Genomic DNA, 26285 nt, shown 5'->3' on the forward strand with positions numbered 1-26285 from the left:
GGAGGGCCAATCTCCCACAATCATCGTTGCTTCGGATTTATTTGTATTGACCTTGTATCCAGATACTATAACATATTAATCAAAATTGTGGAGTAGAGCAGGAATAGAAGTACTAGTATTCTCTAGAAATATTAGTATATGTCAGGATGCAGCTTATTGGCTGCATGCTGAGCCTCTCTCCCTCTCTCTTGTTCCTGCGCAGCCTGATCAGTTTCACCTGGCAGGCTGCAATTAACCCACAACTGCTTCCACCTGTTCCCACCGCTTTCTGTTCCCGTCGCCGGTCCATAGCGTTCACTCCCGCTCAGTCCCTGCCAGTTTTTCTTGTCAGCTCCGTTTGTACCCGTCAGCCTGAAGACTCCGTTCACCTGGTCTTGTTTCAGTCAGCCCATAGACTTTCCGACAGTTTTGTTTCCTCCACTATTCAGCTCAGACGTTCAGACCTCCACCGTTCGGCTCAGACGCTCAGACCTCCACCGCTCGGCTCAGACGTTCAGACCTCCACCGCTCGGCTCGGACGTTCAGCCCTCCTCTTCGGCTCGGACATCCTGTGCTCCACTACTCGGCTCTGAGGTTCTGCTCGTCTCTGCTCAGCTCTGATGCTCTGCTCGCCACCGCTCGGCTCTGACGTTCTGCTCGCCTCTGCTCGGCTCTGATGCTCTGCTCGGCTCAGATGCTCTGCTCGCCTCTGCTCGACTCTGATGATCTGCTCGACTCTGATGATCTGCTCGGCTCTGACGTTCTGCTCGCCTCTGCTCGGCTCTGATGCTCTGCTCGGCTCAGATGCTCTGCTCGCCTCTGCTCGACTCTGATGATCTGCTCGACTCTGATGATCTGCTCGGCTCTGAGGTTCTGCTCGCCACGGTTCGGCTCCGATGCTCTGCTCGCCTCTGCTCGGCTCAGATGTCCTGCTCTCCAGTGCTCGGCTCCAGAGTTCCTCCCGGTCAGTCTCTCCACACTCCTCCTGCCAGCCAGCTTCTACACCCTTCACCTCCGTCCGTTGAAAGACTCTGGTCTCATCCTCCATCTTCCAAACTATTCAATAAAACTCACTCATAAGAACTGACTCTGTGTGTGCGTGCTGTGTCCGGGTTCATCCCAGAAAAATATATCATAACATTATGGACCGGCCAAGGGATGAACCCGAGCACGCACAGAGCCTGGTGTAGAAGCTGGTAGGATCTGCCTCGCCTCCGGTTCATCTCGCCTGGGTCGCAAAGTTGCGACGCCACGCTCCTGGATTCGTCTTGCCTGGGTCGCTGAGTTGCGACGCCACGTTTCCGTCTCGCCTCGCCTGGGTCGCAAAGTTGCGACGCCACGCTCCTGGATTCGTCTTGCCTGGGTCGCTGAGTTGCGACGCCACGTTTCCGTCTCGCCTCGCCTGGGTCGCTGAGTTGCGACGCCACGCTCCTGGTTCGTCTGCCGGGGTCGCATCCGCGACGCCCCGCCTCTGACTCTGTTTTCCTGGTCCGCCTTCCCCGCTGCTCAGCATTAAGGACGGCGCTCCTCGCCGTCGCTGCCCAGCGCTAACTTTTGCTGCTGCCCAGCATACTCAGACGTTGCTGCCCAGCGCCTTCTGGTTTTTGTTTGGAGTTGTTTTTTGGTGTTGTGTTCTAGTTCTGCTTTTGTTTCTAGTCTTTTTGTATATTTTTTTTATTGTTTTAGAAGAATTATTTCCGCCATCTGTTTTTTTGTTTTGGCTCAACCTTAGTTTTTGGTTTACTTAGGATTTTTTGAGAATTATGTTGCTATTGAGAATTGTGTTTTATTTTGTTGTTTTTGTCCGGGTTTTGTGTTCCAGGTTTATTCTAGTCATTCGGGTTTTTCTTTAGTAGTCTAGTTTTGGTTTTCTTAGTCAGCGAGTTCGGGTTTTTTTTTGTTCTCCGTCATCTTGTTTTAGCCATAGCTCTGATTTAGTATTCTAGGTTCGCCTTTAGTCTTCTGAGTTTTTGTTTTTGAGTTTCAGTTTTAGACCCTGTAGTTCCTGTTCTAGTTTTGAACCCTGTAGTTTCGTCTAGCACCTGTAGTCCCTGTCTAGCCCCTGTAGTTTCTGTCCTAGTCCTATAGTTTTAGTCTGGTTCTGTATTAGTTTTTTCTTAAGTTTTGTTTGTCTTTATTTTTTTTTTCCCCCTTAGTATTTAGGTGTCTGGGTTCCTGCGCCTTATGGGTTCCTGCGCTGTATGGGTTCCTGCGTTGGATGGAGTCCAGCGCTCTTAAAGGTCCCTGCGTTCTCTAGGTCCCTGCGCTTTCTAGGTCCCTACACCCTTCTCCTGTTTTTGTTGTATGTTTGCCCTGTTTAGGTTAGTTTAGTTCCCCTCCGTAGTTGTTTTGTTCTGTCTTGCCCTAGTGTATCTGTGTTGTTCCCCTGTTTAGGCGCGTGCAGGTCGCTGCCAGAGCCCTCCGGCGCACCCATGTCGCCGGCTGAGCCCTCTGGTGGGCCAGACTGTCGCTGCCCTGCGCATGCAGGTTGCCGCCAGAGCCCTCCGGCGCTCCGATGTCGCCGGCTGAGCCCTCTGGTGCGCCAGCCTGTCGCTACCCTGTGCACGCAGGTCGCCGCCAGAGCCCTCCGGTGCTTAAGTCGCTGTCTGTGCCCTCTGGTGCGCCTGGCCTGTTACTGCCTAGCTCACCCTCTTGTTGTTGTTCCCTTGTTTAGGCGCTGCCAGAGCCCTCCGGCGCCCCTATGTCGCCGGCTGAGCCCTCTGGTGCGCCAACCCGTCGCTGCCCAGCGCACGCAGGTCGCTGCCAGAGCCCTCCGGTGCTTAAGTCGCTGTCTGTGCCCTCTGGCGCGCTTGGCCTGTTGCTGCCTAGCTCACCCTCTAGTTCCCTGGTGTTTAGGTCCTGTTTTCCTGGCGTTTAGATTTAGTGTTCCCCGGCGTGTTAGGACGCCTTCTGATTCTCAGTTCCCCAGCGTGCTAGGACGCCCTCTGATTCTCGGTTTCCCGGCGTGTTAGGACGCCCTTTTTTCTCGGTTCCTCGGCGTGTTAGTACGCCCTCCGTTCTTGTTCCCTGGTGTTTTAGATATTCCTGTTTCCCTTGTGCCCCGGCGTTCCCTTTGCGCCCCGGCATTCTTCTTCCTCGCGCCCCGGCGTTCTCCCCACGCCCCGGCGTTCTCTTCCCCAAGCCCCGGTGTTTCCCTCACGCCCCGGCGGGTTTTCCCCTGGCGTTTCTGTACACCAGTCGTGTTCCAGCAGGAGTTGTTGAGCCTTGGTGTTTTCGTACGCCTGTTCTTCCCTCTGGCGTTGTCGTACGCTTGCTCTTCCCTCTGGCGTTGTCGTACGCTTGCTCTTCCCTCTGGCGTTGTCGTACGCCTGTTCTTCCCTCTGGCGTTGTCGTACGCCTGTTCTTCCCTCTGGCGTTGTCGTACGCCTGTTCTTCCCTCTGGCGTTGTCGTACGCTTGCTCATCCCTCTGGCGTTGTCGTACGCTTGCTCTTTCCTCTGGCGTTGTCGTACGCTTGCTCTTCCCTCTGGCGTTGTCGTACGCCTGTTCTTCCCTCTGGCGTTGTCGTACGCCTGTTCTTCCCTCTGGCGTTGTCGTACGCCTGTTCTTCCCTCTGGCGTTGTCGTACGCCTGTTCTTCCCTCTGGCGTTGTCGTACGCCTGTTCTTCCCTCTGGCGTTGTCGTACGCCTGTTCCTTCCCTTAGGCGTTAAGTACGCCCGTTCCTTCCCCTTGGCGTTAAGTACGCCCGTTCCTTCCCTTTGGCGTTAAGTACGCCCGTTCCTTCCCTTTGGCGTTAAGTACGCCCGTTCCTCCCTTTGGCGTTAAGTACGCCCGTTCCTTCCTTTGGCGTTAAGTACGCCCGTTCCTTCCCTTTGGCGTTAAGTACGCCCGTTCCTTCCCTTTGGCGTTAAGTACGCCCGTTCCTTCCCCTTGGCGTTAAGTACGCCCGTTCCTTCCCTTTGGCGTTAAGTACGCCCGTTCCTTCCTTTGGCGTTAAGTACGCCCGTTCCTTCCCTTTGGCGTTAAGTACGCCCGTTCCTTCCCTTTGGCGTTAAGTACGCCCGTTCCTTCCCTTTGGCGTTAAGTACGCCCGTTCCTTCCCTTTGGCGTTAAGTACGCCCGTTCCTTCCCTTTGGCGTTAAGTACGCCCGTTCCTTCCCTTTGGCGTTAAGTACGCCCGTTCCTTCCCTTTGGCGTTAAGTACGCCCGTTCCTTCCCTTTGGCGTTAAGTACGCCCGTTCCTTCCCTTTGGCGTTAAGTACGCCCGTTCCTTCCCTTTGGCGTTAAGTACGCCCGTTCCTTCCCTTTGGCGTTAAGTACGCCCGTTCCTTCCCGTTGGCGTTAAGTTCGCCCGATCCTTTCCTTTTGGCGTTGTGTACGCCCGTTCTTTCCCTTTTGGCGTTGTGTACGCCCGTTCTTTCCCTTTTGGCGCTGTGTTGCGCCCGTTCCTTCCCTTTGGCGCTGTGTTGCGCCCGTTCCTTCCCTTGGGCGCTGTGTTGCGCTCGCTCTTTCCCCAGCGCTGCCAAGCACTCGCTTTTTCCCCCGGCGCAGTCAAGCGTTCGTGCCTTTCCCTGATGTGCCGCCCCCTGATTGTGCTTTGGCACATCAGTGTTCTCTTGCTCCTTGGTTCCCCGTGTTCTCTGGCCCCTTTTGTGTTTGCAGGCTCTTTGGTCCCTCAGAGTTCGGTTTCGACTCTTGCCCGCCTTCCTGGGCCCCCTCCACCCGCCCGGCGTGGAGATTCTGGGCCGTCCGGTGTCCGGCCTTGGGGGGGGGGTACTGTCAGGATGCAGCTTATTGGCTGCATGCTGAGCCTCTCTCCCTCTCTCTTGTTCCTGCGCAGCCTGATCAGTTTCACCTGGCAGGCTGCAATTAACCCACAACTGCTTCCACCTGTTCCCACCGCTTTCTGTTCCCGTCGCCGGTCCATAGCGTTCACTCCCGCTCAGTCCCTGCCAGTTTTTCTTGTCAGCTCCGTTTGTACCCGTCAGCCTGAAGACTCCGTTCACCTGGTCTTGTTTCAGTCAGCCCATAGACTTTCCGACAGTTTTGTTTCCTCCACTATTCAGCTCAGACGTTCAGACCTCCACCGTTCGGCTCAGACGCTCAGACCTCCACCGCTCGGCTCAGACGTTCAGACCTCCACCGCTCGGCTCGGACGTTCAGCCCTCCTCTTCGGCTCGGACATCCTGTGCTCCACTACTCGGCTCTGAGGTTCTGCTCGTCTCTGCTCAGCTCTGATGCTCTGCTCGCCACCGCTCGGCTCTGACGTTCTGCTCGCCTCTGCTCGGCTCTGATGCTCTGCTCGGCTCAGATGCTCTGCTCGCCTCTGCTCGACTCTGATGATCTGCTCGACTCTGATGATCTGCTCGGCTCTGACGTTCTGCTCGCCTCTGCTCGGCTCTGATGCTCTGCTCGGCTCAGATGCTCTGCTCGCCTCTGCTCGACTCTGATGATCTGCTCGACTCTGATGATCTGCTCGGCTCTGAGGTTCTGCTCGCCACGGTTCGGCTCCGATGCTCTGCTCGCCTCTGCTCAGCTCAGATGTCCTGCTCTCCAGTGCTCGGCTCCAGAGTTCCTCCCGGTCAGTCTCTCCACACTCCTCCTGCCAGCCAGCTTCTACACCCTTCACCTCCGTCCGTTGAAAGACTCTGGTCTCATCCTCCATCTTCCAAACTATTCAATAAAACTCACTCATAAGAACTGACTCTGTGTGTGCGTGCTGTGTCCGGGTTCATCCCAGAAAAATATATCATAACAGTATATCGTCAGCAAAAAGTGGCAATTTGTGTTGAAAGTTTTGTTCGTCACATATTCCCTGAATCAGAGTGTTAGACCAAATAAATTCTGCTATGCTGGGAGCAAATAGCGAGAGTGACAAGGCTTATCCTGCTTGGGTACCACGTTCCAAAGAGAAAAAAACTCTGAGCAGTGCCCGTTCACCCTGACTGTAGGTCTGTTGTTTTTTTTTTTTTTTAATAAGTATCATTAAAAGCCATTTCTGTTGTAAGAAATCCCGTCCCACTCGGTCAAATGCCTTCTCAGCATCAAGACTGAGAAGAATTGACAGAATCCCTCTCTTTTGTGTCAACAGCTAGAGATTTAAGTTATTACTTCCCTGTTGTTTTATTATTAACCTCGTTTGGTCTGGTTTTGCAAGTTTTCTTCTATGCTTTTTAATTCTGATAGCAATAATGGAGGTGAGTATTTTTAGATCAGTGCAAAGACGACGAATTGGGCGATAAGACGTGCATAATATTAGGTCCTTTCCATCCTTATAAATAACACTAATTGTAGCTTAAGACCATGACACAGGAGGGTCTTTTTCTCTCAGGGCTTAATTGTAAAACTTTCTCAAAACTGGCATTAGTTCATTGACATACATTTTATAAAACTCCCCAGGAATGTCATCCACTCGCAGGGATTTATTATTCTTGAGTCTAAGAATACTATCCTTAATTTTGTCCCCTGTAATACGTCATGTCAGAAGATCAGCTTCCTCGCTACTCAGGTTGTTCAGATTGATTAAATCAAAGAATTGCTTAATTTTTTACAACTTGATGGGATTTTTTCTTCCTTATATAGTTCTTTAGAAAATTTTGAAAATGTAACTTTGGGCTGACTAGATAATCCCCCAGTAACTGGGCATTTTATCTTGTGGACTACTCTGTTTGACTGTGATTTACCCAACTGAAAAGCTAGTAGTGCTTTGTTATGAAGTTTGTAATACTTCTGGATAGTAAAACGTAACTGACCCCCAGCCCTATAAGTTAATAAATCATTCAGTTTTTGTCTATTCTCCTTCAGCATTTTCAATGGTTGGTTCTTTTGGGATTGCTCATGTTCCTTCTCAAGTTCTTTTATCTTGTTTTCTATTTCTGACTGTTCTGCTAATATCCTCCTTTTTACTCACGATGAAAGAACAATAATATTGCCCCTCAGCACACAATCTACTTATGCTTTCAAAAACACAATTGTAATCCCCTTTGATCAGAACCATACCCTTTGAGTTATCTGCAATCAAAGAGGCAATCATTTTAATGAAATAGGCACAAACCTCTTTTGGTGCTTATAAATTTAATAAAGTAATTTCTGCACCCCCTATACTCCCAGTTATCATTACATATCTACTCTGTCTGAAAATGTTTTTCTGTGGCAGAAATATAATGATTTACTCAGAAGGATTGCATCTCCTCTCTTTCTCCCTCCCTCAAAAGAGGAGCTATACTGCTGGTCTAGCCACTCTCTCTCTTCATTTTCATACGCTCACTATCTGAAACGTGAGTGTCTTGTATCATTGCTATTGCACAATGTAATTGTGCAATAGCAATAGCAATAGCGTACAATAGTTTCATGCTTGACAGAAAATCGGCCTACCGTCAGTTGCAGGACAAGGTATATTAACACAATTGAACCAGTAACAAGAGAACAAAATCAACTGAATTTCCACATATCCGACTGGATTATTTAATCCAACCCATCAATCTGTTTTTAAACCCAACTAAGCCAGTCCCCGTTGTAACCAGGATGCGGCATAGAACCACAAGCCAAACAGTGCGTCTGCTACATAAAAAATCTAGATTTTCCCCAAATGTATAATGTTTTACATGATAACCTGAATTTGCCATGGATAAAGTTTAATCTGTGCGCAGGAAAGCCTTGATCTCGGTCAGTGTGAGCTGGTCTTGGTTTTTGGCCTGTCGTCACCTGACTGATCTCCAAACACGGCGGGACATCTCTGCTTCTACCTGCTCTCTTTCATCCACCTGTATGTGAACTCCCAGCTGCTGAAGCCTTAGAAGAGCTTCTACAATAGTCGAGTAGGTCTTTTCTCCGTTGTCCAGCCATATTTTGATCTTTGCTGGGTACAGACATTTTGCTTTTATGTTCTTCTATTATTTTTCTAGCTGTTTAATCGGCGCTCTCATGCTGCAACACAGGGGCATAGTCATGATCAGAAAAAAATCAGTTCTTCCTTGAACAGAACCCTCCCCTGTACCTTGGCTTGTCGTAAGATTTTTTCTTTAACAGAGTAGTCCATGACCTTAACGATCAGTGGGTGTGGGGTATCTGTTGTGCTCTTAAGGCCCTTCCACATAGGAGGCGGTGCAGTAAGAGCTCGGTGCGCGCTCTCAATGTTAATGTCATTGAGAACAGGTAGAGGCTGAAGAGCATTTTGGAGTAGCTCCTTGATGAAATATTTCACATCCCGTCCTTCGGGTACTCAGTATATTCTTAGATTATTTTGTCTCAGTCTGTTTTGCATGTCATCACACGGGGATGTCGAAGCCATTTCTCTTACTGTATATTCAGTACATCCTTTCCTTGGTTCTGTCATGGTCACATTTAGAGAACTTATTATTTTCAGAATTCTGAGCATTGAATGTGATTTAGGCTGCATCATTTCATTCATCACCAAACAAGATACCTGGATGCATGTGAGGGAGCATCATCCTGTGTGTGGATCTGAGCCTAAAGGGACCATACTGTGTCTATACAATTTGTTCATACCCACGTATGTTTAACATCACAAAATAACCACTATACACATTAAACTGGACATGTATAATATCTGCTAAGCAAAATGATTCTTATTTTTAGAGTGCAATAAGGATTTAAGCTGAAGAGTATCGCTTTAAGACAACCGAGATAGACAGAACCGGGTCTATAGCATAGGGGCTATGGAGAGGGAGTGTGAGAAGGAAGAAGGAACATATTTGTGTCTGAAAATTATGTTAGGAAGCATGAAGATGACAGGGCTGTGAGTGTGTCTTCCAAAAGAAGTGAATGCCTGTCATGCAGACGATGATCCGTGACAATCAGGTGTCTGCCAGTTTAAGAACCGTTAAACACTTCTGTGGGCTGAAACTCTAGAATACCACACATCATTATAAATCACCTTAACATGAAACACACTGAAACACACTGGCCTTGGTGTGGTAGTGGGAAGTTAAAATAGACATACTGGAAGGACATTCTGTACCATTGAAAATCCACATAATAAAGTTTAATTAATTTAGTGCCTTTATGGGCAGTCATCCACAAACGAAACATTGAAATCAATTGATATATATGTGCGTATATATATATATATATATATATATATATATATATATATATATATAAACACCATGGTCAGTTCTGATTGGCAACTGGGTGTCCGTTAAAAATTGTTATAGGACTCCTATGAAAAAAGTTCCAGTCAAATAGCCTGATTGTTCTAAATTATTGTTCTAGCTCAAATGTTAGCTGGTAAAGGCAAGATAGTTGACGCTGCTTACCTTGGCAACAAGTCATACTGAGAGATTGTCCATTATCATAAATTAATGGAAAATGCAGAGGTATGAACAGACCACAATCATTTCTGCCTCCATATATATATATATATATATATATATATATATATATATATATATATATATATATATATATATATATATATATATATAGAAATAGATATAGATAGATATATAAATGTGTGCGTATGTGTGTGTGTATAATTTCAGAAACTGAAACTCATAGTCTAGATTCATTACACTTAGCATGAAGTATTTGAGGCCTTTATTTCTTGTCATTTTGATCATTATGGTCTACAGATAAGGCAAACCAAAATAAGTCATGTTTCAGCAAATTCCAGTATTGCATAGGATCACTACAAGAGGATCTTTTAAACAGAAACGTCAGGCTGCTAAAAAGTGTGTCCATTTGTTTGTACTCAGTACTTGGTTGGGCCTCCTTTAGCATGAATTACTGACCAGTTTGTTGGCCAATCAAGCAGAGTAACCCCATGGTGAATGGACCAGTTTAGATTTTACTTGACAACCCTCTAAAGGCTGTAGTTATCCCTGTTGCTGGGGCACCTGTTCCCTCCCACTTTTTCTCTCCACTCAACTTTCTATGAAGGTGCTTTGATGGAGCACTGTGAACAACCATCTGATCTTCGGTGGCCTACTCTTCCTGTAGAGGCAGTCAAGGACTGTCATCTGGACATCAGTCCAGTCAGCAGTTTTCCCTGTGATTGTGTCGTCTACTAACCTGACTCCGCCAGATGGATTTGCTCCGCATATCCATCTGGAAACCTTCCGTTAAAGTAATTTTGAGAAGGGGCGAAAATACTGGTTAGCTGATTGGCCTATGTTGGTGATAGACAGGCCAAATAAACCAATCAGATCAACGAAGCATATGACGTACTAAGAGCAACGACGAAAATACAAACAACAAGCTCTTGCCGAAACCAGTCGGGAGAAGAGCAAAAACATCTTTTCGCCTGAGAAAAGCCTCCAGAGCAGTGTTTTGCTCTTCTTTCAGTGAAGAAATACTCTGTAATTCCGATAAAACTTGCTTGATAGCCACGCTAATGCTAGTTTCATCGGCTGAAGCCGCCATGTTCTTTGTGACTCGTTGCGTCACACCTCAACCCGCCTCAAAGCCAATGCTGATTGGACATTCGTTTGGTGAACTGCTCCAAATTTTCTTTAACGGAAAGTAGCCAGACTGATCTGCGAGTGAAACCTTGAAAGCTCGCAAATTCAGGATGGTCTCACGAGGCTAGTCGTCTACTGACCCAGATTATTTAGAGGAGAGGAAGCCTTTGCCAGTGTTTTAACTTAATTAGTGGATATGGTTGTAACTCAATGCGTTTCCAGTGTCTACTTTTCCAATAATATAAGTTCCTGAATAAGGCTTTTCACCATCTTTAGTCCATGGTCATCGAAAAAACAAGAAATAAAAGGTTGAAATAGAAATGAAAACACTTATCAGTAGCCTGACATTCTGTTTAAAATGTCATCTTACTGTAATAAAATGCACTTTTCCTGTAATTTGTCTCCTTTACACATTTCCAAAAAGCATTCACTGTTTCTACCGTTTAATGTTTTAGGCTATAACCCAAGTAGTACAATACATTAATGAAATCATTTTTTGGGAGTTTTCTCTCTTTCATCGCTGTGCTCTCTCCTTACCTGATTAGGGCTGCAGAAATGATGGAATTTAAATCTTGTCTGCAAATATTTCAGCACAGTTTTAACCATGTAAAGACAAAGTATTTCTGCTTCACAGCTGGAACTTAAAAGATGACGCACACCTGTTGTGGCGCACCGCTCAGTGTTTGTTGTAGTTGTTTGAGGCATAAAGACTGGCGCCTGTGGTTTTAAGCAGGAGCGAGCTGGGCCATCCACACAGCATCAGCAGGCATACTTTATATTAATGGCGCTGTTGTCAAAACTGTACATCTGGAGGAGCGGTAGGAATATGCGGCTGTCTACGTGGTGCAACTGATGAACAAGCTAACATAACCTTGTTACCATACTGTATGGTGTGGTATAACCTTGTTAGTTGTTTTTGTCTTTAAAGAGCAGAATGGAAATGAAGATATACCTTTCAGTGGGTTAAGAACTGTCAAATAATTTTACTAATTTTTCAATGACATCAGAAATCTCATACCTACATGTGTTTATTAAAGAACGTGAGCGTTCAGGGGTTCAGGGTAGTTAGGTCCCAGGGGGATAAAGGTTCAGGGTAGTATGATGGAAGCACAGCTTTTGAAGAGTCCCAGGAGACACTAAGAAACCCTTTGGTAATGCATTCTTCTACTTGTTCTGAGGTTTTATGACAGAGAGGGCTGTGGACATGTATGCAGAACTGTGTTAACATAAACACATGGTTTGCAGTGGGAACGTAACACTTAAAATAGGGAGGCAAAGCAGTCACAGAACATTTAAGCTATTTCTCTCCAGTGACGTTTACTGTAAAAAAATAAAAATAAAATCCAAGCATGAACTGTGATCAGACTTGGTTAAAACATACTTTCAATGATTCTCCCTTTACATTTTGAATCACCTCTCAAAGAAATGCAAACTGGCGCCCATTCAGCCATTTTCCCAGACACTTTGTGGTGGAAAAAAAAATCAGGGCCCAGAGAGACGGTGAGACGGCCCCTCCGAGGCTCTTCAGAGTGTGAAATCAATTTCCCTCGGCTCCAGCGAGGCTCAGGTGCTAAACTCATCTCTCGGCGCCCCCTCATCTTAATTCAATAAGCAGACGCACGGAGAGCAAGGTCCCTGAGGTAGATGCTGGCCGTGATGTCACCCCTAGCATAGCAGCATACCACGAATAACGGACAGGCGGGCGGGCCTGCTGCCAGGGCAGGGCGGGGCGGGGCGTCTGATCGTGTCCAGACATAATACCTGCCGAGGGAATGGCTGTAGAGACGACGAACGCGCCAACCAGAGCAGAATGTAAACATGAGCAAATTCCAGAACATTGAAGTGGTGTCTTAAGCCAGTTTGGAATCGTTTTCCTTCAACTTTATTTATATAGCAGCCAGTTTGAACACACGCTCCTCGTCAATAACACTCATGCTGTGGACCGACCTGCTCCCCTGCTGACAGCAGCCTCATCCAGAACTCTAGACCCGCACCACAACACGCTTCAATCACAGGCGATCAGACTGAGACCAGCACTTCATTCATTCAATGAACTCACTGCACATCCCTCGATTATTTAACGTTTACAATTCAGTTTCTTCCAAAGGCGTTGCAGTAATGGAAATGAAGCAACACATCTTGGTGTGTTTGGTCTGTGGATCACTGATTCAGTCGTGCTTATTATAGAACTTTTACTGAAGCTCATGCATCGCCCACAGAGTCAACAGGAAAAGTCCAAACTGGTCTGTTTTAGAGGAACTGAAGTGTAGTATTACTAAGAACAGGCATTCGTTCATGTATTTGTGGAGACTCTTAGTTGTCAGAACCTCACCTGTCTGCAGTCCAGCTGCAAACTAGGAAGATTTTCATGTTTCAAGCTACTCTTCAGTTTTCCTTCCCTGCATTCCCTTTTGTCTTATTACCATCACATCAGTTGAAACCATATTTTGACGTACACTTTTTTCCTGTTTCTGGATGGCAGGAATTACTAAAAATTTTATTTTTTATTTTATTTTATTTATTTATTTATTTATTTTTTTGGAGGGGGGGGTAGTAATTACAAGGACATGTGAGAAATTAGTTTTTTATTACTTAGTTTACATACACATAGACTACTATACCTTGATTTTGGAAAAGCCCTAACGATGATGATGATGATGATGATGATGATGATGATGATGATGATGATGATGATGATGATGATGTAGTTGCTTTGCAAACTTCTGGTAAATTTACAACATTTGAGTTAAATGGAGGCTCTTCCGCATGTGTTTTGAGGTAAAACCTCCTGTGTGTGACAAGATATCAGGAAGAGAACTCTGGACCTCCACCAGTTTGGTTCATTGTTTACTACAATTTCCTGATGCTTAAAGGTTTCATGTTCGGTGTTCCAAGATAAATGTATTTTGGTGCAAAATGTGCATATCAACCGTGGGAATAACAGCAAAAGACCTTTTAAAGCAGCTGGTTGAAGCTCATAGAGTTAACATCCTAAATGAACTGACTTGTCGATGAAAAAGCCATTGCTCTAAAAGCAACAAAAAAAGCCAGTTTATAGTTTGCAAATGCACTATGGGAACATATGAGGATTAAATTAGAACTTCAATTCAATTCAATTTTATTTATATAGTGCCAAATCATGAAACATGTCATCTCAAGGCACTTTACAAAGTCAAGTTCAATCATATTATACAGATTGTGTCAGATTATACAGATTGGTCAAAAATTTCCTATATAAGGGAACCAGTTGATTGCTTCAAAGTCCCGACAAGCAGCATTCACTCCTGGAGAAGCGTAAAGCCACAGGGAGAGTCGTCTGCATTGTACATGGCTTTGCAGCAATCCCTCATACTGAGCAAGCATGAAGCGACAGTGGGAAGAAAAACTCCCCATTAACGGAAAGGAAAACCTCCGGCAGAACCGGGCTCAGTGTGAATGGCCATCTGCCTCGACCGACTGGGGGTTAGAGAAGACAGAGCAGAGACATAACAACACAGACAAAAAAGCACAGAAGCAAACATTGATCCAGTAATCTGTTCTACATTAGATGGTAGTAGCGGGTGATCTGTCTTCCCTGGATGATGTCACAGCTAACAGAACGCCAGACCAGGTGTACCTACTATGAAGAGAAAAGAGAGAGCACAAAAAGTTAAAGCAGAAATGACAACACGTAATGCATAATTGAAGAACAGTAGAACTCTAAAGAGTGAGAAAATTAGATCCTGATGTCCTCCAGTAGCCTAAGCCTATAGCAGTAAAACTATAAAGGTAGCTCAGAGTAACATGAGCCACTCTAGTTATAAGTTTTGTCAAAAAGGAAAGTTTTAAGATTAGTCTTAAAAGTAGACAGGGTGTCTGCCTCACAGACCAAAATTGGGAGTTGGTTCCACAGGAGAGGAGCCTGATAGCTAAAGGATCTGCCTCCCATTCTACTTTTAGAGACTCTAGGAACCACCAGCAGACCTGCAGTATGAGAGCGTAGTGCTCTGTTAGGAACATATGGGGTAACCAGAGCTCATATATATGATAGAGCTTGATTATTAAGGGCTTTATACGTTAGAAGAATAATTTTAAATTCTATTCTTGATTTAACAGGAAGCCAATGAAGGGAAGCTAAAATTGGAGAAATATGATCCCGCTTGTTGATTTTCATCAGAACTCTTGCTTCAGCATTTTGGATCAGCTGAAGGCTTTGAACTGCATTTTGGGGACTTCCTGATAGTAAAGAATTACAATAGTCCAGCCTTGAAGTAACAAATGCATGGACTAGTTTTTCAGCATCACTCCTGGACAGAATGTTTCTAATTTTGGCGATATTCCGGAGGTGAAAAAAGGAAACTCTGGAAACATGGGATAATATGGGATTTAAATGACATGTCTTGGTCAAAAATAACACCAAGATTTTTTACTTTATTACCAGAGGCCAAGTTAATGCCACCCAGATTAAGTGATTGGTTAAGAAGTTTATTTTTTGAGGACTCTGCCCCAAAGATTACAACTCCGGTCTTGTCAGAATTTAGATGCAGGAAATTGAAAGTCATCCAGCTTTTGATGTCATCAAGACATGACTGCAGTCGAAGTAATTGATTGGATTCATCAGGATTTATGGATAAATATAGCTGTCATCAGCATAACAGTGGAAATTAATCCTATGCTGTCTGATAATTTTGCCGATCGGAAGCTTATATATAGTAAAGAGAATTGGTCCAAAGACTGAACCCTGTGGTACTCCACAGGTGACCATAGAGTTTGAAGAAGATTTATTATTAACATAAACAAATGCAGCACTGAGATCTAACAGGACAAGTACAGACACAAGTCCATTATCTGAGGCCATGAGAATATCATTAGTGACCTTCACCAGAGCTGTTTCAGTGCTATGATGAGCTCTGAAGATTGACTGAAACTCCTAAAGTAGGTCATTGCTTTGTAAATGTTCACAAAGTTGATTAGCAACTACTTTCTCAAGAATTTTAGATAAGAAAAGAAGATTAGATATAGGTCTGTAATTTACTAACTCATCTTGATCAAGAGAAGGTTTCTTAAGTAAAGGTTTAATAACAGCTACTTTAAAAACCTCTGGTACATATCCATTTACTAAGGATAGATTAATCATGTCCAAAATAGGGCCACTGATCAAAGGGAATATGTCCTTAAACAACTTGGTTGGGATTGGGTCTAACATACAGGTAGAAGGTTTAGATGAAGCTAAATTTTTAGATAGCTCAGAAAGCTCTACTGCTTCTAAACAGTTCAAACACTGTGCAGGTTCTAAAGATTCCTCCAATGCTGCCTCACTTACTGAGGATGAGGTAATCATGTTTGGGAGGATGCCAATTATTTTATTTTTATTGGCATCAATTTTATTTATGAAGAATCCCATAAAATCGTTACTACTAAGAGCTAAGGGAATGGATGGGTCAACAGAGCTGTGGCTCTGGGTAAGTTTGGCAACTGTACTAAAGAGAAATCTAGGATTATTTTTATTCTCTTCAATTAATGATGAAAAATATGCTGCTCTAACTCTGCGAAGGGTCTTGTTATACAACAATAGACTGTCCCTCCAGATTAGGTAGGATTCCTCTTGGTGTGTAGAGCGCCATTTTCTCTCCAATTTCCTAACATTGTGCTTCAAGGAACGCAGCTCTGAATTAAACCAGGGAGCCAGCTTCCTGTGAATAATCACCTTCTTTTTCAAGGGAGCTACATTGTCTAATGCAGAACGCAATGAGGAAGTCACACTGTTAGCAAAGGTATCGATTTGTGAATGGGAAGAAACAGCATTGCTGCCATCTACAGGGCATTTCTGCAATACTGAGGATATTAAAAAGGGGACAGACTCTTTAAGTTTTGATACAGCATTATCCGATAAATATCAACTATAATGGAACCCTCTTTTGGGGGTGGAGAACTCAGTTAGATTAAACTCAAATGTTATTAAAAAATGATCAGACAGGACAGGGTTGTGAGAGAATACTGTTAATTCTTCACAATCAATGCCATATGTCAGCACAAGGTCTAAAGTAAACTTATCTAAACTTAGTCTAAACTTATTTTTTACCAAATCGACAATGGTTACGTTTGAAGGAAAAGTGTGAAGTCCCATGGTGGAAGCATTAGTTGTGGGTTGTTTTGCCGCAGCAGGAGTGGTGCGCTTCACAAATTTAATGGCAACATGAGGAAATAACTCTATGTGGAAAAATTGAAGAACGATGTCCAAACATCAGACAGGAACTTAAAACTTGGACCTAAACGGGTCCTTTGAATGGACAATTACCCAAAGCATGCTGCCAAATTAGTTATAAAGTGGCTTAAACAACAATAACAATAAAGTTGTTGGAATTATTGATGTGATCCGGACCTGAAGCTCATTAGATAAACATGATAGTTGTGTGCACAGAATAAACCAAACAGACCTTTGGGTTTTTCCTGATGAATTAAGACTGCCCCTGCTGATGTGAGGTACACTTCAAACACTTACCATTCATGGTGTGTGTGTGTGTGTGTGTGTGTTTGGAGTTGTCCCAGGAGAAAGTGTCTCTGAGGGATGTCTCCTATGAAATGAACAGCTGATGAAGTTTGTGAAAGCTGCTTGATGGCTCCTGTCATCAATCTCTCATCTTCTCTTCATCTGGCCTTCATTGTCTAACTCACTTCCATCTGACACCCCCCTGCCTCCACACACTCACCCACCCCCCGCAGCTCATCTTCACTGTCTTGACCGAAGCCTTCTATCCTGCCCCCACTGACAAGGCACTTTACTAAATCAAATTCAGTCAAATCCTCCAGACAGATTGGTCAAACAGTTTACTCTCTACGGAAACCCAGCAGATTGCATTGACTCTTGACAAGCAGCATTCACTCCTCCAGAAAGAGCGTAGAGCCACAGTGGACAGTCATCTGCATTGTTGATGGCTTTGCAGGAATCCCTCATGCTGAGCATGCATGGAGTGACAGTGGAGAGGAAAACTCCCCTTTAACGGGAAGGAATACCTCCAGCAGAACCAGGTTCAGTATGAATAGTCATCTGCCTCGACCGGCTGGGATTAGACGAGACAGAGTAGAGACACAAAAAGCACACATTGATCCAGGAATCCTTTCTATGTTTTATGATAATAGAAGAATATATGACCGCCCCAAAATCCAAAAAGCCATTTAATCCACGGCTGAGTATCCTGGTTTCACTAAACATACCTCAAAAAGATTAAATGACACCTTTTGTCAGATCAAGTAGAAATATAAATAGAGTAACCAAGCTCAAAAAAGGAAATTGGTACTTTGTTGCACTCTCTCTGTTTTTTCTGGCAGCTTGAATTCTTTAAATCGTGGATTTCATAAATGACTAACAAAATTCTTCATCACCAGTCATGTTCCAACATTCTTTAAGGCGCCTTTGTGGTCAGCTTAGTGGGATGGAGGTTTTACATCTACCATTTTTTTTAACCTATCAAAATATAAAAGTAGTTTAAAATCCAAATTGTTTACTGGTCATGGAGTTGAGTTTATCTACATTTTCTCAAGAAAACCTTGTGTGAAAAAATCCTCACTCAGTCTTATTACCTTTTAATCTAATCTGATCCAGGAGGAGGTGATAGAAAGTTTCACAGTTCTCTATCTTCTACCTCTATTGTTATCCTGTAGCAAATCAAGAGTAACAAACTTTTCCCATCTCTTCGTCCATGAAAACGTTGGCTTTGAGCGCAGGCTCTTAGCCAGCAGGCAGGATGGCGCTCCAGCTCTTCCTCTCTGTCCACACCTGGTATTAATGCTGCATTCCAGAAATCAAAAATAGGAGCCAGGGATGGGGTAAACCCGAGTCAACAACTTTCCACTTACCACAGTCGCAAACTTACAGTCAGGACTCCAAAATAAAGACAAAAGCTCAGGATTCCGATATGGTGACGGCCAGGAAAGCTGTTGTTTTGTTCGTGGTACCTCTTACGAAGATTGTTTAAAGCTGTATTTTCCTCATGCAAGCACCACTTTTAATGTGTTCGGTTCAGAGTTGCAGCTGCTACGTGTAGTGTTGATTTTAGATGCACTCTTACAAATGTGTCTTGTAAAATTTTCACCACAGCCTACTGTTGCAGGAAGCTGCCATATTGGATCCGACAATCGGCCTTAAGAAATGTTAGTGTGACGAGAAAAGCGTCCATTTACCATTTCAAACGGGGAAGATAATCAGTTACAACCTATAGAGATTTTATGCTTTGCATGAGTTATTTTATAATGTGGGGACCTCTTTGGGTTCAATCAACTCCACATTAGATACAAAAATCATATCCCAGAGAAGCCCACAATGTAAAAAAAAAACATGTTTTACTGAGGATGATTCTGACAACTTGTATCTGTAAAAACAAACTTTAGAGTATTCCCGCTAGCTGTTTAGTTATGCTATTTTGTTGTTTTTCTCTGAGCGTTGCCCAAGTAAAGCGGCTGCATCAGGTCGAGTCATTGGCTGTCTCGACCTGCTCGCTGTAGGACCAGTAACCTGTACTGTCCAGAACATCAGACGGCTACAGATCAGCCTGACAACTCATGTCTAAATCTTGACATTTCTTTTTAACAGACAGGATATCAGTTTGTGTTTGGCATCTCGGCTCTGATCTCATCACTTTACAGTCTTGCTGCTCAGCACGTCATGCAGTGATGATCTCCATCAGCATGTCCTCTACATCTCAGGCAGTAAGGACATCAGTATGGCTCCTTGCAGGAGTTGGTAGAGGGGCTGAGAACCAAGCCGAAGCTGGTCATGAAACAGAGTGCAGCAGGACGGTTTGCAGTTTAAAGCGCCCAGATTGTCGGAATATGCTTGGTATATTCTGCAGCGTGTGTGAAAGATCAGGTGTGACGCAGCGGTCCGGCCCGTTTGTTCAAGTTAGCCTGTAGCTGTTCTGGTTCTGGTTTAATGGGATAAAGTCTCGGCATTGAAGCTTTGCTGTGAAAAGTCCCACATTAGGTTGCTTATTCTCACTTTCTTCTCTCATATATTTATTAAGCTACATGATTACGCATTTAAAGAGCTTGTAGGTGAAATAACTTACCAGAAATGCAACTCGGATAGGATACATCTTGGATAATGTCAGTCTAGCGATGAAAAGTATCTGGGGTGTTATAGAAACATGAGCAGAGCTGTTGATTCTTCAGCTGGCAGCGCTCTGAGGTGTTCAGCTGGGAACAATCGTTTTTAGGCTGGTCTACTTCCAGTCAGATCCATCATGGTACGGAGCATTCAGTTTGCAGCTGCAACTCAGAAATCCTGGCTTCCGATCGGAAAAGTCGGCCTTTCCACTTAGAGCACTTTACTCTAGAGCTGCATTCACATTCATACAATGAATGACAGATGGGTAGGAAACCCGGGGTTAAGTGCCTGGCCAAGGGGCACATGGTGGGACAGAAAGAAGCAGGACTCGAACCCACGACCTTCCAATTGCTAGACAGCTACTCCACTCACTGTGGCTCAGCGTCTAAGACAATGAAACCTAGACTGTTTAGATGAGCTGACATTTAAAGGAGTTCCGGACGTAACGCCGTGATTGTGTTCTGGTTGTCCACAGGCTCCATGGGCACCGGAGGGCGGCTCTGCAGCCGGACGTCCAGCGGCATGGACAGCTGCGAGGTGATGTGCTGCGGCCGAGGCTACGACACGGCGCGCGTCAGCCGCACCACTAAGTGCGAGTGCAAGTTCCACTGGTGCTGCGCAGTCCGCTGCCGAGACTGCCAGCAGCTGGTGGACGAGTACACCTGTAAGCCCCAGACATGACTTACCTAATGGCTGCTGCTGTGCTGCTCAGCCTCCGGCGGGGACACTCTGAACGGACGTCTTTAACCTGAGCTCTTAATATATTTATAGCTAGACCCGAGTCACTCTGCTGCTCCACTTCTGTCTATTCCAAGGGAGACAAGACGGAACCAACTTTAAGAAAGCTTCATGTTTCTCCTGAACCACAATCAGACGTGAACTGTTGGTGAGCCCATGACCAGAATGATTGAACTAAAGTGCCTTGTAAAAAAAAAAACTTTTCACATTTTGTCCCACCACATACTTCAGTGCATTTTATCTGACTGCCCATGATTGTGAAGTAGAAGAAAAATGATACGCAATCTGAGAAGTCTGCTGTCCATTCTTGGGTCTGCACTTTGCACGGCCACCTTTCATGGTATTAAGGTCCACTCCGGTGTGTTCCTGGAGTGCTTTGTATTTAACTCCATCCATCAACTCCAACCACATCGCTGTCCTTGTTGAAGCCCCCCCGCAGCATGACGCTGCCACTACTGGTAAAAAACTCTGAGCTCTGATCTGACCAGAGCTCCCTCCTACAGGGTTTGTGTTTCCTGTAGGCCTCTGGGGTTTTCCTCTCACCACTCTTCCATAAAGGTCAGATGTCCCACCTGAGCTATGCATCTCTGCAGCTCCTCCAGTTACTGTGGTCCATCTATAGTCAGCTTGACTTGCTCTTGATTTGTAAAACCGAGATGCATCCCTAAAGACTTCCATCTGTCACCGCTGCAAAATGTGTCTCTGATGGTGTTAACACAGAGGGGCCAAACATAATACATTTCACACTTTCTGGTTCTTGTATGGTTGTAATGTGATAAAATGTAAAAAAAATAAAAAAAAATAAATAAATCCTTATATTTTGGAGAGGTTCTGTAGAGCTGGTCTGCTGTGTTTCTGTGAAGTCCAGCAGCAAGAAGCGTCTCCTGGGTTTGTCTGGGAATTTCACCAAATTCTCTACAGTTAAACAATAACCTGAGCTTAACTCTTGGATATCAGTTCATATTTACTTGTTTTTTCACCACCTTGTTAACCTGAAGATTTGCTCCGTCCATTACTGCCAGCAAACTGTTGAGAACTGATTTACCTCCAGATGATCAGTACATGGAGGTGACTTTTTCTCCTCTGGTGCTCCTACTGCTACACCATCACATGCCATGCATTAGTTCAATGCTTACTTTCCTCATCAATAAATCAACTACACATCCCTGAAATGTCTCAGCTTCTCTTAGGTGGTTTTATTTTACAACCATGTCACTAACATTGTGAGATTATTTCGACTAATCGGCGGTAGAATTTCCCATAGTTCGGAATGTGTTTGGTTACAGATCTGACAGATAGGCAGTTTTCCTCAACATGTGTCACTAAATAACTTGGTAAATAAATAATAATAAATAAATTGGTTTGTTGTCGTGTGACGGTAAATAAAATCCAAGCTGTAAATAGAGCACACCTTTCACTACGTTCATTACTCTGTTTCCAACCGTAAGGCTTTGCAGAATAGAAATTTAACAGACTTCATGAAGTGAACGAACAGAAGAAAAAAAATTCATGTTCCTCCACCTTCAGAAAAGCCTCAGTTTTTCGGGGAACATTTCCAGTTTGAGAAGAACCTCAGCAGGAAGACGGTGTGGAGCATGATGGAGAACGGAACCACAGACCTGAGGATGCAGGCCAGCTTGGTTTCCCTCCGTCTCCTCAGGGACCCTCAAACACTCGAGACATCAGCGTTCCACCGCATGGAGTCCTCGTTCCTTTAGAAGATGCTTCTTTGTGACATTAGCGACTCAAACATCATGTCCGAGGCGGCGCTTCAGTCCCAGCAGATCTGGCCAGTTCTGCTCAAACTGCACAGCTGGAGACGAGAGATGTCCTGTGATGTAGACTATGTCGGAGTATGTTGAGTGTTGTTGTGTTCAATCAGCTACCACTACATCACTCAAGGCCCAGGAATCCTAGACAGCTTCCATTAAGACCTTCTACACCGTTCCAGATTGGAGTCAGCACAAGCCTCTGAGAAGAGCAACAGCACCGAAGTTCACCGATTATAGGATGAACGGTAGAACGGACACATGGACTGCTGGAGGAACCGAATACAATGGAGGAAAGTTAGATGGTCAGAGGGAAGGACAGATAGACGGATGGATGGATTAATTACCAAATGGACTAGAGGGAGACAATAATGAAACTAGATGAACTGATAAATTCATTATGAACAAGACGAGCAATAGAGCCTGAAAATACAAAGTTTATCCGGACCTGGAAACTTAAACTGTTCCAGCGTGGCCGGGAGCTTTGAAGGCGTCTCTCGCTGAGGATAAAGTTGCCAGCCATGTTTTTACGGAGTCCAAATAAACTTTCAAGGCTTTCCTCTCGTTCCGACATTCAGACACCAGGGAGGATCTTCCCGCCACCGTTTTCAAAGAACATCCGAGAACGCGTTCAGGTTTGGACCCAAGTCGGTGCTTCTCTTCATTGTGGGTTTCTATTCCAGGTCTTCTTCCCCCTCTGTGGTGTTCATTTCCTGATCTCATGGTGAATGTGTGACGGGTAAATGGTTCTAGTCTCAAACCTGAAATGAAACCTGTTGCTCTGCTCCTTTAACCACTGCTAGGTTCTGGAAGGAAGACCACCTCCAGGTTACAGACACACAAAGAGCTGAACTGTCTCGCCAAACAACACTGACAAAACGCCTTGAAGACGCCGACTTGCAGAGATACACAAAAAGTTGTTTATTGACGTTTTTCCTTCTTTTTTTTTTTATTGATGGCATTTAATCACCTCTGTTTGTACAACAAAAGAACAGCTTTAAACAACTGAAATGCCCTCAGATTGCAGACGCGTCAAAGAAAGTCCAGACCGGTGGTGGGTCTGGCCGTTCTGCCTCCTGCGGCGCTTCTCTGCTTCCAGTTTGGTCTGAACTCTGTAATGTTGGCACAAAGGCGTGTCAGTCTAGTCCAACGCAGCATTCTGGATTTCTGTTCAGCTGTCTGTCTGCACGGAGGTCCGCTCTCTGGTGCTGGTCCTGGGTCGCATTCTGGTGGAGCCGTTGAGGGTCACATGCGGGTGAGCTGGTGCCAGAGGCTGGACGGCAGGATGCTCTCCACCTTCTCCATGATGAAGTTCAGAGGAGCGAACAGAGTACTGAGGAACTGTGGAGACGGAGAAAAACTAAATGTTACACAGACTCTTCCTGGGAAGCTTCTTATTTAACGCTTTTGTCATAAAATAGAAGCAAACAACCAGATTTTGCACAAAAATTAGGGATAAGGAGTTTGTTTGGCTTCTTTTTCTTCCAACAATCGTTGACTTCCTGTTTAACCCAAATTGATCTGTAATGGAGGGTTCCTGGTTGGGCCTTTATTATGGATGTGATCTGAAGGTGGCTTTAGAGGCCGTATGACACCTGTAAATGTTTCAAACCGTCAGTGCTGAAAAAACAGACAACCAAAACCAAAAAATGGAACATCACACAAACATGAAGCTCAAGTTTCCTTGCAAGCAAAGAGCGAAAAGCTTTTAAATTAAAACCTTACCAAGGCCTGGGCTTAAAAAGACTGGAAAACTGGCCGAGTTGATGAACGGTAAGCTTCATGGCAGCGTCGGCCGTTTTTTTTTTTGCTGTTGTTTGCAATCACCGTCCAGGAATGGGTATATGTTTAATGTTTGTCTCATTTGAAATGTTTTTGAGTAAGCTATCCTGGTAGCAGGCTATCATGTTAGCGCCTGCTACCATGATAGCCTATATGCTGTCATGGTAGCAGGCGCTACTTTATTAACATGTCGGCCACCAAAATACTCTTACCTTGACTTGATGTCGCTGGAATTGGGTCAGGATGTTCTTCGGTTGTGCCCTTTCCTCCGACAAAATGCTTGCTACATATGTACTTGAATTTGGTAACTTTTTCCGGGTTGAACTGTTGTGTAGGCCGGCCGCCCCGGTGTTCCAAGCGTACACATTTCTCCTTGGCAGTCTTGAAGAAAACATCCTTCATATGCGGCCGATCAGCGTAACTCGAGTCGCTGTTGCACGTTCCATAGCAACTGTACCAAGGCCTGCAAGCAAGAGCTTTGGAAAGGAGCTGGAGACAGGAGGAGAGAGGGCAGCTGGAGAAGCCAAGTGTCATGTAGGTCAGCCAGGTTCCAACGCTGTCAGATGTAGATAAGGAGGAGGAGGCATTTATCTCCCTGCTAATCTACCTCAGCATCTCTTTTGTGCTTCAAAGAGCTCTTCAAAGTGGAGATGTGTGCCTCATCTGTTTGAAGCCCGCAGGTGGCAGACACCAGCCTGGGAGACGTCTGACTTGGTATGAAAGTGACGTGACCTCTTTGTCTCCCACATTTCTGCCTCACACAGTCTAACCTCTGACCTACAAGTGGTTCCAGTTTAGGTAGATTTACTGGGACAGTGCACAGCAGTCAGCGCACACTAGCTAAAGACAAGACGGCGAACCATTACGAGGCTTTCTTGGTTTCAGCCGCTCGTTAGGGATCAACCCAGCCGATAGATAATCTGCTGTCCTGCAGTCAGACCATCCTGTCGATATCCTGCTTCTCTACATTCCTGATCCCTCTCTGCTGTGTTTAGTCCTGCTAGCTCCACAGTCATCCCTGCTCCGCACATGTCTGTACCATCCCAGCCCTGACCCTCACAGTCTCCGCCCACATCGCAGCCGTGTTGTCCCGTTGCTACAGCAACCAGATTATACAGCCTACCGCTGACAGGGAGCAAAACCGACCAAGTACACAGAAGACCATCTTTGGAGAGCGTTGGTTCACTGACAGAACGGCTCCTTCATGTGGATTTTGAAGGCTTGACAGGATTGTTCATAGTTACTTCCTGAAAGCCAATAACGACGGAGAAACACCGAAGTTAAAGCTGAACAAACTGCTGCAGGTTGTAAACTACAGGTCTGAAATAGGGCCGAACAATTAATCGCATTTTCAATATAATCGCAATTAAAAAAAAAAAAACGCAATTTCCAATTCGCAGAGGTCTGCAATTTTTGGCTATGTAACAATTAGGGAATTAGACACGTCCATTAGGTGTTGGTAAAATGTTTAAAGTGGGTTTGCCTCCACATGGAAGGGAAGACAGTTGCAGCATTGAGATAATCTAATTTTATTACTTGTTTTAGAGTTTATATAATCATACAAAGCATTAAGTACAGGTCAATCAGTTTAATACATTGAATTGCTTGTTGGTTGCACTTTATGTTCAACAAGGATTGATGTCCAAAACAACTAAAAGCTGTTCTCTTGAATAATATTCTGATTAATAGAAACATTAAAAGTTCTTGTTTTAAATAGTCCTTGTTTACAAACATCCTTATTTAGAGACCATTTTTGTTGCTTGTGGTTAATGCAGAGAAAAGTCAAAATTGCAAGTTTGGTTGAAATATATCGTAGGCAGAACGCAATCATTTCTACACAGAGTTTAGATGCTGTGGGTGTTTTAGCAACTAATCTGCACAGTGAGGAAACTAAATGATTTGTTGTTTGTATATGTTTAAAAAGACATGATAAATTAAACTGGGAAAAAAAAAAAATCGCATTAAATCACAATATTAAGAAATAAAATCGCAATTAGATTATTTTCCAAAATCGTTCAGCCCTAGTCTGAAGTAGATCCTGAAAGGATGAACATGAAAGACTGAATGGAAGGATATGGCTGAGGTCAGAGGTCAGCGTTAGTTTACAATAATAAAAAAGATACCGTTAAAATATGATGGAAAAGTATTCCAGCCGAGTTGTGACCAGAAAATGACCAATAGTGAGTGTTGCCAGATTAATTCAGTATTCCCATAATGAAGCCTCAGTGTGTATGTGTGTGTGTGTGTGTGTGTGTGTGTGTGTGTGTGTGTGTGTGTGTGTGTGTGCACTCACAGCTTTAGCGAACACTCCCATGAGCTCAGGGAACTGGTGTGTGAGCAGAGCCAACATGGCGGTGAAGGAGCAGAGACCCGCGGTGAAGAGGATGAAGAAGGGCAGCTCCTTCTTGGGGTAGACCGACACCTCGTGAAACACTGCTTCCACACGAGACAGTGACACACAACAGCACAATGTTAGCATGGCGGGTTAACTGACGCTGCGCTCCCCCTGCAGCGGCCTGATCCCAGACCACAGCGCTGTCCGCTGCGTGGTCA

General features: G+C 44.8%; 2 protein-coding genes across 7 annotated transcripts in view; one reads left to right on the forward strand and one right to left on the reverse strand.

Moving 5' to 3' along the window:
- The window catches only part of wnt2 (wingless-type MMTV integration site family member 2), a 30116-nt gene extending 8759 nt beyond the window's left edge, over positions 1–21357 (forward strand). The window contains exon 5 of the mRNA XM_012863614.3: positions 19919–21357. Within this exon, the coding sequence (XP_012719068.3) occupies positions 19919–20124 (206 nt within the window). The 3' untranslated portion in view covers positions 20125–21357. The remainder of the gene's footprint in view (positions 1–19918) is intronic.
- A 1490-nt stretch (positions 21358–22847) lies between these two features.
- LOC105927073 (suppressor of tumorigenicity 7 protein homolog) overlaps positions 22848–26285 on the reverse strand; it is a 55314-nt gene continuing 51876 nt past the window's right edge. For 2 of the 6 annotated variants that reach the window (XM_036145946.1, XM_036145954.1), the window contains 2 exons: positions 26026–26168; positions 22848–23291 (listed from right to left, as the gene is read on the reverse strand). In XM_036145946.1, coding sequence (XP_036001839.1) covers positions 23196–23291; positions 26026–26168 — 239 coding nt within the window. In that variant the 3' untranslated portion in view covers positions 22848–23195. The remainder of the gene's footprint in view (positions 23292–26025; positions 26169–26285) is intronic. The other 4 variants (XM_036145960.1, XM_036145952.1, XM_036145948.1 and 1 more) reach the window with 2 other exon arrangements.

Source organism: Fundulus heteroclitus, chromosome 2, assembly GCF_011125445.2.
Source record: "Fundulus heteroclitus isolate FHET01 chromosome 2, MU-UCD_Fhet_4.1, whole genome shotgun sequence".
NCBI classification, from domain to species: domain Eukaryota; kingdom Metazoa; phylum Chordata; class Actinopteri; order Cyprinodontiformes; family Fundulidae; genus Fundulus; species Fundulus heteroclitus.